General features: G+C 49.9%; 1 protein-coding gene across 1 annotated transcript in view; it reads right to left on the bottom strand.

Annotated features, from left to right (window-relative positions):
- Positions 1–15264, bottom strand: part of KMT2A (lysine methyltransferase 2A) — a 293772-nt gene that overhangs the window by 80738 nt on the left and 197770 nt on the right. Inside the window, exons 9-12 of the mRNA XM_063941799.1 lie at positions 9767–9889; positions 9391–9504; positions 9054–9200; positions 2348–2443 (exon numbers count right to left, since the gene is read on the bottom strand). Of these exons, the coding sequence (XP_063797869.1) occupies positions 2348–2443; positions 9054–9200; positions 9391–9504; positions 9767–9889 (480 nt within the window). The remainder of the gene's footprint in view (positions 1–2347; positions 2444–9053; positions 9201–9390; positions 9505–9766; positions 9890–15264) is intronic.

Genomic DNA, 15264 nt, shown 5'->3' with positions numbered 1-15264 from the left:
TGTAAGCTCCACTGGGTCAGGGACTGATGTGAATGGGCAAATATTCTCTGTAAAGCGCTGCGGAATGTGTGCGCGCTATATAAATAACTGGTAGCAGTGCCGTAACTAGGTATTTTGGCACTGTGTGCAAGAAATGGTATTGGCGCCACCCCCCCCCCCCCCTACGCAAGACAGGAGCAGTGCGCGGCGGAGGCGCGCCAAAAATATATAGGGGTGTGGCTTCATGGGGCAGGGGCGTGGCAATTCATACTACGGTGCATAGTAGTCTCCATTATTCAAATTACGCTGCACAGTAGAGCCACTACACCGGGTAGAGCCCCTTTTTACAAATTACGGCAGAAGGCGTGCCTTTTTACACATTACGGCAGACAGCGTCCCCCTTTTTACACATTACGGCAGACAGCGTCCCCCTTATTACACATTACGGCAGACAGAGTCCCCCTTATTACACATTACGGCAGACAGAGTCCCCCTTATTACACATTACGGCAGACAGAGTCCCCCTTATTACACATTACGGCAGATGGCATCCCCTTTTTTACACATTACGACAGACAGCGTCCCCTTATTACACATTACGGCAGACAGCGTCCCCCTTTTTACACATTATGGCAGACAGCGTCCCCCTTTTTACACATTACGGCAGAGTCCCCCTTATTACACATTACGGCAGACGGCATCCCCTTTTTTAAAAATTACTGCAGACAACGTCCCCCTTATTACACATTACGGCAGACAGCGTCCCCCTTATTTCACATTACGGCAGACAACGTCCCCCTTATTACACATTACGGCAGACAGAGTCCCCCTTATTACACATTACGGCAGACGGCATCCCCTTTTTTAAAAATTACTGCAGACAACGTCCCCCTTATTACACATTACGGCAGACAGCGTCCCCCTTATTTCACATTACGGCAGACAACGTCCCCCTTATTACACATTACGGCAGACAGAGTCCCCCTTATTACACATTACGGCAGACAGCGTACCCCGTAATTACACATTACGGCAGATCGCGTCCCCCTTATTACAATTACGGCAGACCGCGTCCCCCTTATTACACATTACGGCAGACAGCGTCACCCTTATTACTCATTACGGCAGACAGCGTCCCCCTTATTACACATTACGGCAGACAGCGTCCCCCTTATTACACATTACGGCAGACAGCGTCCCCCTTATTACACATTACGGCAGACAGCGTCCCCCTTATTACACATTACGGCAGACAGCGTCCCCTTTTTGTACACATTATGGCAGACAGCATCCCCCTTTTTACACATTACGGCAGCCAGTCCCCATTTTTACACATTGCGGCAGCCAGTCTCCCTTTTTACACATTGCGGCAGACAGACACCAGAGAGAGAGAGAGAGAAAGAGAGAGAGAGAGACAGAAGGGGAGAGAGAGACAGAAAGAGAGAGCTATATACTTACCATCTCTCAGGCTCCTCGTGCTGGCAGAGATCCCGGGCAGCCACAGTGGAGAAGGAGGAGGAGGGAGGGGGACTTGAGCCGCAGCAGCGCTATGTCATTGGTAGCGGCGCCGCTGCAGCACTCCCCTCTCCTTCCGTATTGGCTGGCCGCTGCTGAGAATGCTGGGATGAGGGAACCGCATCCCAGCATTCACAGCAGCGCCGGGCAGCCAATACAGAAGGAGAGGGGAGTGCTGCAGCGGCGCCGCTACCAATGACATCGTGCTGCTGCGGCTCAAGTCCCCCTCCCTCCTCCTCCTTCTCCTTCTCTGCCTCCGGCGCTGCTCTCCCTCCAGTGCGGCGCATGGCACCCAGCAGAGGCGGCATGTAATGAGTCAATTTAACTCATTACATGCCGCTCGCCGTGCGCCCTCAGTGTAACTGCGCTGTGTGCCAGGCACACTTGGCACATAGGTAGTTATGGCGCTGACTGGTAGTATCAAGCCTTGGGGAGAGGTAAACTGGAGAGAGATAAAGTTCAAACCAATCAGCTTTCGAACAATCATTTTATAGGCTGTGTTTCAAAAATGACAGAAGTTAATTGGTTGGTACTTTATCGCTTTCCACGGCATGATACATCTCCCCCATAGGTCTGTATTTTGTTACCCATTAATGGCACCTTATTTAAGTGATGTGCTAACTTCTTATTATCATTGGAATGCTCCTTCTATAGAAGAATTTATGCTTCTGACACAATAATAAGAAACTTTCCAGTTGGAACAGTAACCACAATACAAATGTCTTAATTGAGCCTTTTATGCTTTTTATTATAGGTATCCTAAAATGTGGTCTGTGGCCATCCAGCATAGATTTCTATAGCTGTTACAGGATGCAATATGTATTAAAGTTGATTCGTTGGGCACACAACTCACCCAGACTCTCTTCTTCTTTGTGGGTTTCGTGGGGTAATTTGGTCCCAGGCACTCTGGGTGATAGCTGTTGCGGCACTTGTTACACTCAAGGAGTTGCTACAAAGAGAGTAAGTACATAGAGAATTAGAGACCTAATATATATGCAAGTAACAATAATGTGAAGGCGCCAATGATGAAAGAAAGTAACTTTGTGTCTGGAACAAACCATGTTGCCATGCAAGGGGAGCAAATACATTTATAATTATCTGCGCAGGGTAACTACTGGCTGATTTTGCATGTAGCCCACAAATGTTAGACAGCTTTATTTTTACATACCCCACCCAAATGTAATCTCTGTGCACATGTTACATCTTCCCCCACCTGCAGTGCAGCATGGTTTAACCCAGTTACTTGTTTTTTTGCTTTACCTACAAACATGAATCAGACCATACATGAATATCTGCACCTGCATGCAGAGACACATGCATCGCATCATGTGCTCGGTGTGATACATTATCATTAGTACGTACTTCGCACCAACCCCGCCCTCGCTGCAATCTGTGACTCTGGAAACAGGTGTAATGCTTCCTAACAGCTCGGCAGTGCCTGTAATTCCATCTACACACCCTCAGTGAAGGTCATACTACAGTACAATCACACCCCTTCAGTCGTAAGAGGGGATTAGACTAATTTGCTTAGGGCGCTGCCCATAGTATCATACTCTAAGCAAAGCGAATATACGCCAGATATTCAAGCAAAAAGTCAGCAGTGGGGATAAAGCCTTAAACTGAACACCCAGTAATACACTTATTATATAGAGGTTTTCTTATTGAAACGTATTGGGAACCGACAGCCATGGCGTTGTTAGGCCTGGTCTTAATGTTCTGAGGATTATTTGCAAATACGGTTATGTGATCTCATATACCAGAATACAAATGATGCACACTTTAGCATGGGTCAGCTTGGTGAAGGTGGTCTGTCCCACCAGAAGAAGCAGAATAATAGGATTTTGGTACTTGCCGGTAAATCCTTTTCTCCTAGTCCGTAGAGGATGCTGGGGACTCCAAAAGGACCATGGGGTATAGACGGGATCCGCAGGAGCTTGGGCACACTGAAAAGACTTAAGACTGGGTGTGAACCGGCTAGTCCCTCTATGCCCCTCCTCCAGACCTATAGGAACTGTGCCCAGGAGAGACGGACATTTCGAGGAAAGAATTTTTGTGTAAACTTAGGGCTACAAACATACCAGCCCACACCACAACCATACCGTACAACCAGAGTAACAGTAAACCAGAGAACAGTATGAAAAACAACAGCAACAAGCTGAAACCAGAAATACACAACCCGTGTATAAACTAAGTGAACCGACAAAAGAACACTACAAGAACAGTCCGCACTGGGATGGACGCCCAGCATCCTCTATGGACTAGGAGAAAAGGATTTACCGGTAAGTACCAAAATCCTATTTTCTCTTACGTCCTAGAGGATGCTGGGGACTCCAAAAGGACCATGGGGTTTATACCAAAGCTCCAGACCGGGCAGGAGAGTGCGGACGACTCTGCAGCACCGACTGAGCAAACGCAAGGTCCTCATCAGCCAGGGTATCAAACTTATAGAACTTGGCAAACGTGTTTGAACCCGACCAAGTAGCCGCTCGGCAGAGCTGTAGAGCAGAGACGCCCCGGGCAGCCGCCCAAGACGAGCCCACCTTCTTGGTAGAATGGGCTTTCACCGACTTCGGCACCGGTAATCCGGCCGAAGAATCAGCCTGTTGAATCGTACTACAAATCCAGCGTGCAATAGTCTGTTTTGAAGCAGGATGACCAATCTTGTTGGAAGCGTACAGGACAAACAGTGCCTCAGTTTTCCTGGCAACCGCCGTACGGGTGACGTAGATCTTCAACGCCCTCACTACATCCAGAGACCTGGAAACTGCCCCAGCATCCCTGGCCACCGGTACCACAATAGGTTGATTAATATGAAACGAGGAGACCACCTTTGGTAAAAATTGTTGCCGAGTCCTCAATTCTGCCCTATCCGAATGAAAGACCAAGTACGGGCTTTTATGAGATAAGGCCGCCAACTCAGACACCTGCCTGGCAGAAGCCAGTGCCAACAACATGACTACCTTCCAGGTGAGAAACTTCAACTCAACCTTACGCAAAGGCTCAAACCAGGAAGACATGAGAAACTGTAAGACCACGTCCAGATCCCATGGGGCCACAGGAGGCACAAACGGAGGATTGATATGCAAAACTCCCTTCACGAACGTCTGAACCTCTGGGAGAGCCGCCAGTTCTCTTTGAAAGAAAATACACAATGCCGAAATCTGCACCTTGATGGAGCCCAACTTCAGGCCTGCATCCACACCAGCCTGCAAAAAGTGGAGAAAACGCCCCAAGTTAAATTCTTCCGCAGGAGCCTTCTTAAACTCACACCAGGAAACATACTTCTTCCAAATACGGTGATAATGCTTCGCCGTAACCTCCTTCCTAGCCCTGAGGAGAGTAGGTATGACCTCTCCTGGAATACCTTTACGAGCTAAGATCTGGCGCTCAACTTCCATGCCGTCAAACGCAGCCGCGGTAAGTCTGGAAACACGCATGGACCCTGCAACAACAGGTCATCTCTTAGAGGAAGCGGCCAAGGATCTTCCACTAGTAATTCCTGAAGGTCCGGATACCAGGCCCTTCTTGGCCAATCTGGAACTACGAGAATCGCCTGAACCCTTGCTCGCCGAATGATCCTCAGTACCTTTGGAATGAGAGGAAGTGGAGGGAACACATACACCGACTTGAACACCCACGGAGACACCAGGGCATCCACCGCACTGGCTTGGGGGTCCTTTGACCTGGAACAATAGCTCAGAAGCTTCTTGTTGAGACGAGACGCCATCATGCCTATCAGAGGGAGTCCCCAACGCTTTGTCACGTCTGCAAACACCTCTTGATGAAGAGCCCACTCTCCCGGATGGAGATCGTGTCTGCTGAGGAAGTCTGCTTCCCAGTTGTCTACTCCCGGAAGGAAGACTGCTGACAGGGCGCTCAGGTGTTGTTCCGCCCAGCGAAGGATTCTTGTGGCCTCCGCCATTGCCGCTCTGCTCCTTGTGCCACCGCTGTGACGTTGTCTGACTGCACCAGGACAGGTCGACCCTGAAGAAGGCTTCTTGCCTGTAGCAGGCCGTTGTAAATGGCTTTTAACTCGAGAACATTTATGTGGAGACCCGCTTCCTGGAACGATCATTTCCCCTGGAAGTTCCTGCCTTGGGTGACTGCACCCCAGCCCCGGAGACTTGCATCTGTCGTCAGAAGTACCCAATCCAGGATACCGAACCGGCGTCCCTCTAGAAGGTGAGACTCTTGTAGCCACCACAGGAGGGAAATCCTGGCTCTGGGAGATAGACTTATCTTCCGGTGCATGTGCAGGTGAGACCCGGACCATTTGCTCAGCAAGTCCCACTGAAACACCCGGGCATGAAACCTGCCGAACGGAATGGCTTCGTACGTCACCACCATCTTCCCCAGAACGCGTGTACATTGATGGATGGACACAGTCTTCGGCTTCAGAAGTTCCCTGACCAACAACTGCAGTTCTAGAGCCTTTTCTTGTGGAAGAAAAACTCTCTGTAATTCCGTGTCGAGAACCATGCCCAGAAAGGACAGCCGGGTGGTCGGAATCAACTGAGATTTTGGTAAATTTAGCAGCCAACCGTGCTGTCGAAGCACCGACAGCACCAAGTCCACACTCATTAGCAACCTTTCCTTTGACCTCGCCTTTATCAGGAGATCGTCCAAGTACGGGATAATTGAAACCCCCTGCTTGCGAAGGAGAACCATCATTTCCGTCATGACGTTGGTGAACACTCTTGGGGCCGTGGAAAGGCCAAACGGCAACGTTTGAAATTGGTAATGAGAGTCCTGTATCGCAAACCTGAGGAAGGCCTGATGCGAAGGAAATATCTGGACGTGTAAGTAGGCATCCTTTATGTCGACTGGCGCCTTACAATCCCCCCTTCTAGGCTGGAAATCACAGCTCGAAGAGATTCCATCTTGAACTTGAAAACTTTCAAGTTTGGATTGAGGGATTTTAGATTCAGAATCGGTCTGGCCGAACCGTCCGGTTTCGACACCACAAATAGGCTCGAGTAGAACCCCTCCCCCCGTTGTGACGGAGGAACTGGAACAATGACCTTCTGATGACAACATTTTTGTATCGCTGCCAACACCAGCTCCCTGTCCGGAAGGGACGCTGGTAAGGGCGAAACGAAAAACCGGTAAGGGGGCACCTCCCAAAACGCCAGCTTGTATTCCTGAGATACAATCTCTAGGACGCGAGGATCGAGGCCTGAACGAATCCAGACCTGACTAAAAACTCGGAGATGCCCCCCCCCCCCCCCCCCCCACCACTGGTCCGGACTCCCCCCAGGGAAGCCCCAACGTCATGCGGTGGACTTGGTAGAGGCAGGGGAGGACTTTTGGTCCTGGGCGCCTGACACGGCAGGCAACTTCCTACCCCTTCCTTTACCCTTTGAAGCGAGGAAGGACGAACCCTTTCCACGCCTGTATTTATTAGGACGAAAGGACTGCATCTGCTGATGCGGTGCCTCTTTGTGCTGTGTGGGAACATAGGGAAGAAAAGAGGACTTACCCACCGTCGCGGTAGAGACCAGGTCCGCCAGGCCGTCCCCAAACAAGACATTACCTTTGAAGGGTAAAGCTTCCATAGCTCTCTTGGAGTCGGCATCAGCATTCCATTGATGGATCCACAACGCCCTCCCTCGCCGCATCCTTCAGGTAATCTGCAGCGTCCTTGATATAACCAAGAGTCAGAAGAACATTATCTTTTTCAAGGGTATCCATGTCAGTGGCCAAATTCTCGGCCCATTTAGCAATAGCACTACTCACCCACACCGACGCCACTGCAGGTCTGAGCAATGCACCTGTATTAGCGAAAATGGACTTCAGAGACGTCTCCAGCTTGCGATCCGCCGGATCCTTGAGAGCTGCCGTGTCCGAAGACGGAAGCGCCACCTTCTTACACAAACGAGATATAGCTTTGTCAACATTTGGAGACGACTCCCATTTTTCCCTGTCATCAGAGGGGAAAGGATACGCCATGTAAATCCTCTTGGGAATCTGCCACCTCTTATCCGGCGACTCCCAAGCCTTTTCACAAAGAGTACTCATTTCATGACAGGGGGGAAATTTCACTTCAGGTTTTTTCCCTTTGAACAAACAAATCCTTGTTTCCTGCACCGCAGGTTCATCAGAAATGTGTAAAACATCCTTTATAGCCACAATCATGTACTGAATACTCTTTACTAAACGCGGATGCAAAGCCGCCTCAGCAAAATCGACCTCAGAGTCAGAGTCGGTATCAGTATCTGCCACCTGAGTAAACGGCCGCTTCTGTGAGCCCGATGGGGTCTGTACCTGAGATAAAGCCTCCTCTATGGACTTTTTCCACACCTGCATCTGTGACTCTCTTAGATAACGAAGCTACATTCGCATTGATTGTAGTTAATAACGTGAGTAAATCAGGTGTCGGCTGCGCCGACAGACCCAAATCCAGACCCACAACTTCACCCCCTACAACCTCCTCCGTTGAATCACATTCAGCCTTCGACATGTCGACACAATTGATCGACACAGCAACACCCACACAAAATGCCTCAGCTAGGGGACAGGCCTATAGTGAAGCCCAGAGAGAGACCCAGAGGGAGTATGCCAGCTCACACCCCAGCGCCTATATATCCCTATAGGGGATATATAAATACCAGCGCTGCTAGAATAAACTAATGCACCACACTGCGCCCCCCCCATCCTGAGAAATCTCCCCGTTACTTGTGGGGAGCGATGGAGGTCCGGCCCAGCGTCTCTTTGCCGCCGCGTGTAGGAGAGGAAGATGGCGCCGTGAGCCGCGCGCTAAGCTCCGCCCCTTCCCGGCGGGCTTCAGCGCGCCTGATTTGAAAATGCCGGCGGGGGCCGATGAACGGTGCCGAGGCACCGACAGTGCTTCTGCCGGCTACCCGGACCCCAGTGACCTGCTGCCCAGGGCGCCCCCCCCCCCCCCAGCGCCCTGCGAGTGCCATCCGCGATGTGTGTGGGAGCATGGAGCGCAACGTCTCCGCTGCGCTGTACCTGGTCACCGAAGTCTTCTGCCGTCCTGAAGTCTTCTGATCTTCTCATACTCACCCGACTTCTTTCTTCTGGCTTCTGTGAGGGGGTGACGGCGTGGCTCCGGGAACAAGCAGCTAGGCGCACCAAGTGATTGAACCCTCTGGAGCTAATGGTGTCCAGTAGCCGAGAAGCAGAGCCCTTAAATTAAGAAGAAGTAGGTCTGCTTCTCCCCCCTCACTCACACGATGCAGGGAGCCTGTAGCCAGCAGGTCTCCCTGAAAATAAAAAACCTAACAAAAAGTATTTTCCAGAGAAACTCAGGAGAGCTCCCCTGTGAGTGTCCAGTCAGTCCTGGGCACAAAGTCTAACTGAGGTCTGGAGGAGGGGCATAGAGGGAGGAGCCGGTTCACACCCAGTCTTAAGTCTTTTCAGTGTGCCCAAGCTCCTGCGGATCCAGTCTATACCCCATGGTCCTTTTGGAGTCCCCAGCATCCTCTAGGACGTAAGAAAAAACAAGAAATCATCAATTTCATTATTATTTACTTAGAAGTTTGGTCAATTTTAACATAAATCCATTATTGTGACACGCCCATACCACAGCTATGTACCTTGTTGGCCTGCTGCTGCCTACCACAAACGTGGCAGAACTTGCAGTTTCGGCAACACCAGTTCTCCAGCTGGTCCTCAGACGGTCTCTCTCTTTCTTCCAAGCAAAACCGGTGAAAGGGTTCACAGCACACTTGGCAGTACACAAACTTACAGATGAGACAAAGAAGGAAAAAAAGAGAAGCGGTGTTAAACAGGGATCAAGGAAGGGAGAACAAACATACACAAGGTAAGAAACCAAGGCAGAGATCAACTGCTACTGCCTGCTAGACTAATGATCACTCAGAGAAGCCCGACGCTGGCTCTCAGCAAATCTCAGCTATGAAAATGCAAACTTACCTCCACATTTCCACTGCTAGCACAAAGGAAGCACACTACACGCGGGGTGATCGGTACAGTTGTCAGGATGCTAAGACCGCCCATCTCCCAAACATTGCCCACCTCGCAATCGTCCTGTAGAAGCAAAACAACCAATGGATATATACAGAGTCTATGTGCTTATTTTTGACCTTTGCTCTATATCAAGGGTCTTAAACCCGTGGCCCTCCAGCTGCTGTGAAACTACACATCCCAGCATGCCCTGCCACAGTTTTGCTATTAAGGTATGCTAAACCTGACGCAGGGCATGCTGGGATGTGTAGGTCCACAGTAGCTGGAGGGCCGCAGGTTGAAAACCCATGCTCTATTTGAAGGGATGTCTAAGGCAATAACAAACCTTAAATTCTACGCGAATCCTATGTACCCCGTCAGACGAGGGTCTCTGTCTGGACGTGCTGCCATTACACACATTAAAAAGGTTGGAATTCAGGTCTGGCTTGCTGGGAGCTAAGGGCTTGTCCTACAAAAGCAGAGTATTCATTACATGTGTCAGCATAGAAGAGACCAATGTTTTATATTGACATACAGCATGTTTTATTACACAGTAACAGATTATCAGTCTGTCAGCAGGTACATTCCCCTTAATGGACAGAATTCACAGATATGAACCATCATGCATTGTATAATAATTACAGGACTATAATTCTTAGTCATAGCAAATGTTTAAAAAAATATCAAATATTACCATATTCACAAAGAAAAAAAAGCAATTTGTTCTGAAAAATACCCGCTCTTCTCATAACTATGATCCCAAGGCGATAAAAAGAAACACAAATAACGTATTCATTTTCCTGGGGTGCTACTGAATTATGAGTCTCCCATATCTGAGTTTCCGACATCCAAAGTTGTATGAGCATGACAGTAATAGTGATAGTGACACCTGCTTTCTGACGATTTAATATACACAAACTTTGTTTCATGCACAAATTATTAAAATAAGATTTTACTCACCGGTAAATCTATTTCTCGTAGTCCGTAGTGGATGCTGGGAACTCCGTAAGGACCATGGGGAATAGCGGTTCCGCAGGAGACTGGGCACAACTAAAGAAAGCTTTAGGTCTACCTGGTGTGCACTGGCTCCTCCCTCTATGACCCTCCTCCAGACCTCAGTTAGGATACTGTGCCCGGAAGAGCTGACACAATAAGGAAGGATTTTGAATCCCGGGTAAGACTCATGCCAGCCACACCAATCACACGTACTATACCCAGTTAACAGTATGAAATAGAACTGAGCCTCTCAACAGATGGCTCAACAATAACCCTTTAGTTAAACAATAACTATATACAAGTATTGCAGACAATCCGCACTTGGGACGGGCGCCCAGCATCCACTACGGACTACGAGAAATAGATTTACCGGTGAGTAAAATCTTATTTTCTCTGACGTCCTAGTGGATGCTGGGAACTCCGTAAGGACCATGGGGATTATACCAAAGCTCCCAAACGGGCGGGAGAGTGCGGATGACTCTGCAGCACCGAATGAGCGAACTCTAGGTCCTCCTCAGCCAGGGTATCAAACTTGTAGAATTTAGCAAATGTGTTTGACCCCGACCAAGTAGCTGCTCGGCAAAGTTGTAAAGCCGAGACCCCTCGGGCAGCCGCCCAAGAAGAGCCCACCTTCCTCGTGGAATGGGCTTTCACAGATTTAGGATGCGGCAGTCCAGCCGCAGAATGTGCAAGTTGAATCGTGCTACAGATCCAGCGAGCAATAGTCTGCTTTGAAGCAGGTGCACCCAACTTGTTGAGCGCATGCAGGATAAATAGCGAGTCAGTCTTTCCTGACTCCAGCTGTCCTGGAAACATAGATTTTTAGGGCCCGGACTACGTCCAGCAACTTGGAGCCCTCCAAGTCACGAGTAGCCGCAGGCACCACAATAGGCTGGTTCAAATGAAACGCTGAAACCACCTTTGGGAGAAATTGGGGACGAGTCCTCAATTCCGCCCTATCCATATGGAAAATAAGATAAGGGCTTTTACAAGACAAAGCCGCCAATTCTGACACACGCCTGGCCGAAGCCAAGGCCAACAGCATGACCACTTTCCACGTGAGATATTTTAGTTCCACGGTTTTAAGTGGTTCAAACCAATGCGACTTTAGGAAATCCAACACCACGTTGAGATCCCAAGGTGCCACTGGGGGCACAAAAGGGGGCTGAATATGCAGCACTCCCTTAACAAATGTCTGAACTTCAGGTAGTGAAGCCAGTTCTTTTTGGAAGAAAATCGATAGAGCCGAAATCTGGACCTTAATGGAACCCAATTTTAGGCCCATAGTCACCCCTGACTGTAGGAAGTGCAGAAATCGACCTAGCTGAAATTCCTCCGTTGGGGCCTTCCTGGCCTCACACCACGCAACATATTTCCGCCATATGCGGTGATAATGGTTTGCGGTCACTTCTTTCCTAGCTTTAATTAGCGTAGGGATAACTTCCTCCAGAATGCCCTTTTCCTTCAGGATCCGGCGTTCAACCGCCATGCCGTCAAACGCAGCCGCGGTAAGTCTTGGAACAGACAGGGCCCCTGCTGCAGCAGGTCCTGTCTGAGCGGCAGAGGCCATGGGTCCTCTGAGATCATTTCTTGAAGTTCTGGGTACCAAGCTCTTCTTGGCCAATCCGGAACAATGAGTATAGTTCTTACTCCTCTCCTTCTTATTATTCTCAGTACCTTGGGTATGAGAGGCAGAGGAGGGAACACATACGTACACCCACGGTGTTACCAGAGCGTCCACAGCTATCGCCTGAGGGTCCCTTGACCTGGCGCAATATCTTTTTAGCTTTTTGTTGAGGCGGGACGCCATCATGTCCACAAGTGGCCTTTCCCAATGTTGTACAATCATTTGGAAGACTTCTGGATGAAGTCCCCACTCTCCCGGTTGGAGGTCGTGTCTGCTGAGAAAGTCTGCTTCCCAGTTGTCCACTCCGGGAATGAACACTGCTGACAGTGCTAACACATGATTTTCCGCCCATCGGAGAATCCTTGTGGCTTCTGCCATCGCCATCCTGCTTCTTGTGCCGCCCTGTCGGTTTACATGGGCGACCGCCGTGATGTTGTCTGACTGGATCAGCACCGGCTGGTGTTGAAGCAGGGGTCTTGTCTGACTTAGGGCATTGTAAATGGCCCTTAGTTCCAGAATATTTATGTGTAGGGAAGTCTCCTGTCCTTGGAAATTTCTTCCCTGTGTGACTGCCCCCCAACCTCGAAGGCTGGCATCCGTGGTCACCAGGACCCAGTCCTGTATGCCGAATCTGCGGCCCTCTAGAAGATGAGCACTTTGCAGCCACCACAGCAGCGACACCCTGGCCCTCGGAGACAGGGTTATCAGCTGATGCATCTGAAGATGCGATCCGGACCACTGGTCCAACAGATCCCACTGAAAGATCCTTGCATGGAACCTTCCGAATGGAATTGCTTCGTAAGAAGCCACCATCTTTCCCAGGACTCGCGTGCAGTGGTGCACAGACACCTGTTTTGGTTTTAGGAGGTCTCTGACTAGAGATGACAACTCCTTGGCCTTCTCCTCCGGGAGAAACACTTTTTTCTGTTCTGTGTCGAGAACCATCCCCAGGAACAGTAGACGCGTTGTAGGAACCAGCTGCGACTGCGGAATGTTCAGGATCCAGCCGTGCTGTTGTAGCACTGCCCGAGCTAGTGCTACTCCGATCAACAACTGTTCCCTGGACCTCGCCTTTATAAGGAGATTGTCCAAGTACGGGATAATTATAACTCCCTTTTTTCGAAGGAGTATCATCTCTGTCATTACCTTGGTAAATACCCTCGGTGCCGTGGACAGACCAAACGGCAACGTCTGGAATTGGTAATGACAGTCCTGTACCACAAATCTGAGGTACTCCTGGTGAGGGGGGTAAATGGGGACATGCAGGTAAGCATCCTTGATGTCCAGTGATACCATGAAATCCCCTTCGTCCAGGCTTGCAATAACCGCCCTGAGCGATTCCATTTTGAACTTGAACCTTCGTATATAAGTGTTCAAGGATTTCAAATTTAAGATGGGTCTCACCGAACCGTCCGGTTTCGGTACCACAAACATTGTGGAATAGTAACCCCGTCCCTGTTGAAGGAGGGGTACCTTGACTATCACCTGCTGCGAATACAGCTTGTGAATTGCCTCCAGCACTGCCTCCCTGTCCGAGGGAGCCGTCGGCAAGGCAGATTTGAGGAAACGGCGAGGGGGAGACGTCTCGAATTCCAGCTTGTACCCCTGAGATACTACCTGTAGAATCCAGGGATCCACCCGTGAGCGAGCCCACTGGTCGCTGAAGTTCTTGAGACGGGCCCCCACCGTACCTGGCTCCGCCTGTGGAGCCCCAGCGTCAGGCGGTGGACTTAGTGGAAGCAGGGGAGGATTTTTGTTCCTGGGAACTGGCTGTATGCTGCAGCTTTTCCCCCCCACCTCTGCCTCTGGGCAGAAAGGACGCGCCTTTAACCCGCTTACCTTTCTGGGGCCGAAAGGACTGTACCTGATAATACGGTGCTTTCTTTGGCTGTGAGGGAACATGGGGTAAAAATGCTGATTTTCCAGCTGTAGCTGTGGAAACGAGGTCCGAGAGACCATCCCCAAACAACTCCTCACCCTTGTAAGGCAAAACTTCCATGTGCCTTTTAGAATCAGCATCACCTGTCCACTGCCGAGTCCACAATCCTCTCCTGGCAGAAATGGACATTGCGTTTATTTTAGATGCCAGCCGGCAAATATCCCTCTGTGCATATCTCATGTATAAGACTGCGTCTTTAATGTGCTCTACGGTTAGCAATATAGAGTCCCTCTGTCTAAGGTATCAATGTTTTCTGACAGGGAATCTGACCACGCAGCTGCAGCACTGCACATCCATGCAGAAGCAATAGCTGGTCTCAGTATAATGCCTGAGTGTGTATATACAGACTTCAGGATAGCCTCCTGCTTTCTATCTGCAGGTTCCTTTAAGGCGGCCGTGTCCGGAGACGGTAGTGCCACCTTCTTTGACAGACGTGTGAGCGCTTTATCCACCCTAGGGGATGTCTCCCAACGTGACCTGTCCTCTGGCGGGAAAGGGTACGCCATCAGTAACTTTTTAGAAATTACCAGTTTCTTATCGGGGGAAGCCCATGCTTCTTCACACACTTCATTTAATTCATCAGAAGAGGGAAAAACCACTGGTAGTTTTTTTCTCCCCAAACATAATACCCTTTTTTGTGGTACCTGGGGTAATATCAGAAATATGCAACACATTTTTCATTGCCGTAATCATGTAACGGGTGGCTCTATTGGAATGTACACTAGTCTCATCATCGTCGACACTGGAGTCGGTATCCGTGTCGACATCTGTGTCTGCCATCTGAGGTAGCGGGCGTTTTAGAGCCCCTGATGGCTTTTGAGACGTCTGGGCAGGCACGGGCTGAGAAGCCGGCTGTCCCACATCTGCTATGTCGTCAAACCTTTTATGTAAGGAGTTGACACTGTCGCGTAATTCCTTCCACATAACCATCCACTCAGGTGTCGACCCCGCAGGGGGTGACATCACATTTATCGGCACCTGCTCCGCCTCCACATAAGCCTCCTCATCAAACATGTCGACACAGCCGTACCGACACACCGCACACACACAGGGAATGCTCTGACTGAGGACAGGACCCCACAAAGTCCTTTGGGGAGACAGAGAGAGAGAGTATGCCAGCACACACCAGAGCGCTATATATATAGGGATTCACACTACCCACAGTGATTTTTCCCCTATAGCTGCTGATATTACACAGATTGCGCCTAAATTTAGTGCCCCCCCTCTCTTTTTTACCCTATGTAGTCTGGAAACTGCAGGGGAGAGCCTGGGGAGCGTCCTT

Source organism: Pseudophryne corroboree, chromosome 10 (genome assembly GCF_028390025.1).
Source record: "Pseudophryne corroboree isolate aPseCor3 chromosome 10, aPseCor3.hap2, whole genome shotgun sequence".
In the NCBI taxonomy this organism is placed as follows: Eukaryota; Metazoa; Chordata; class Amphibia; order Anura; family Myobatrachidae; genus Pseudophryne; species Pseudophryne corroboree.
The sequence above is the reverse complement of the archived record's forward strand: the minus strand, read 5'-3'. Positions and strand labels throughout refer to the sequence as shown.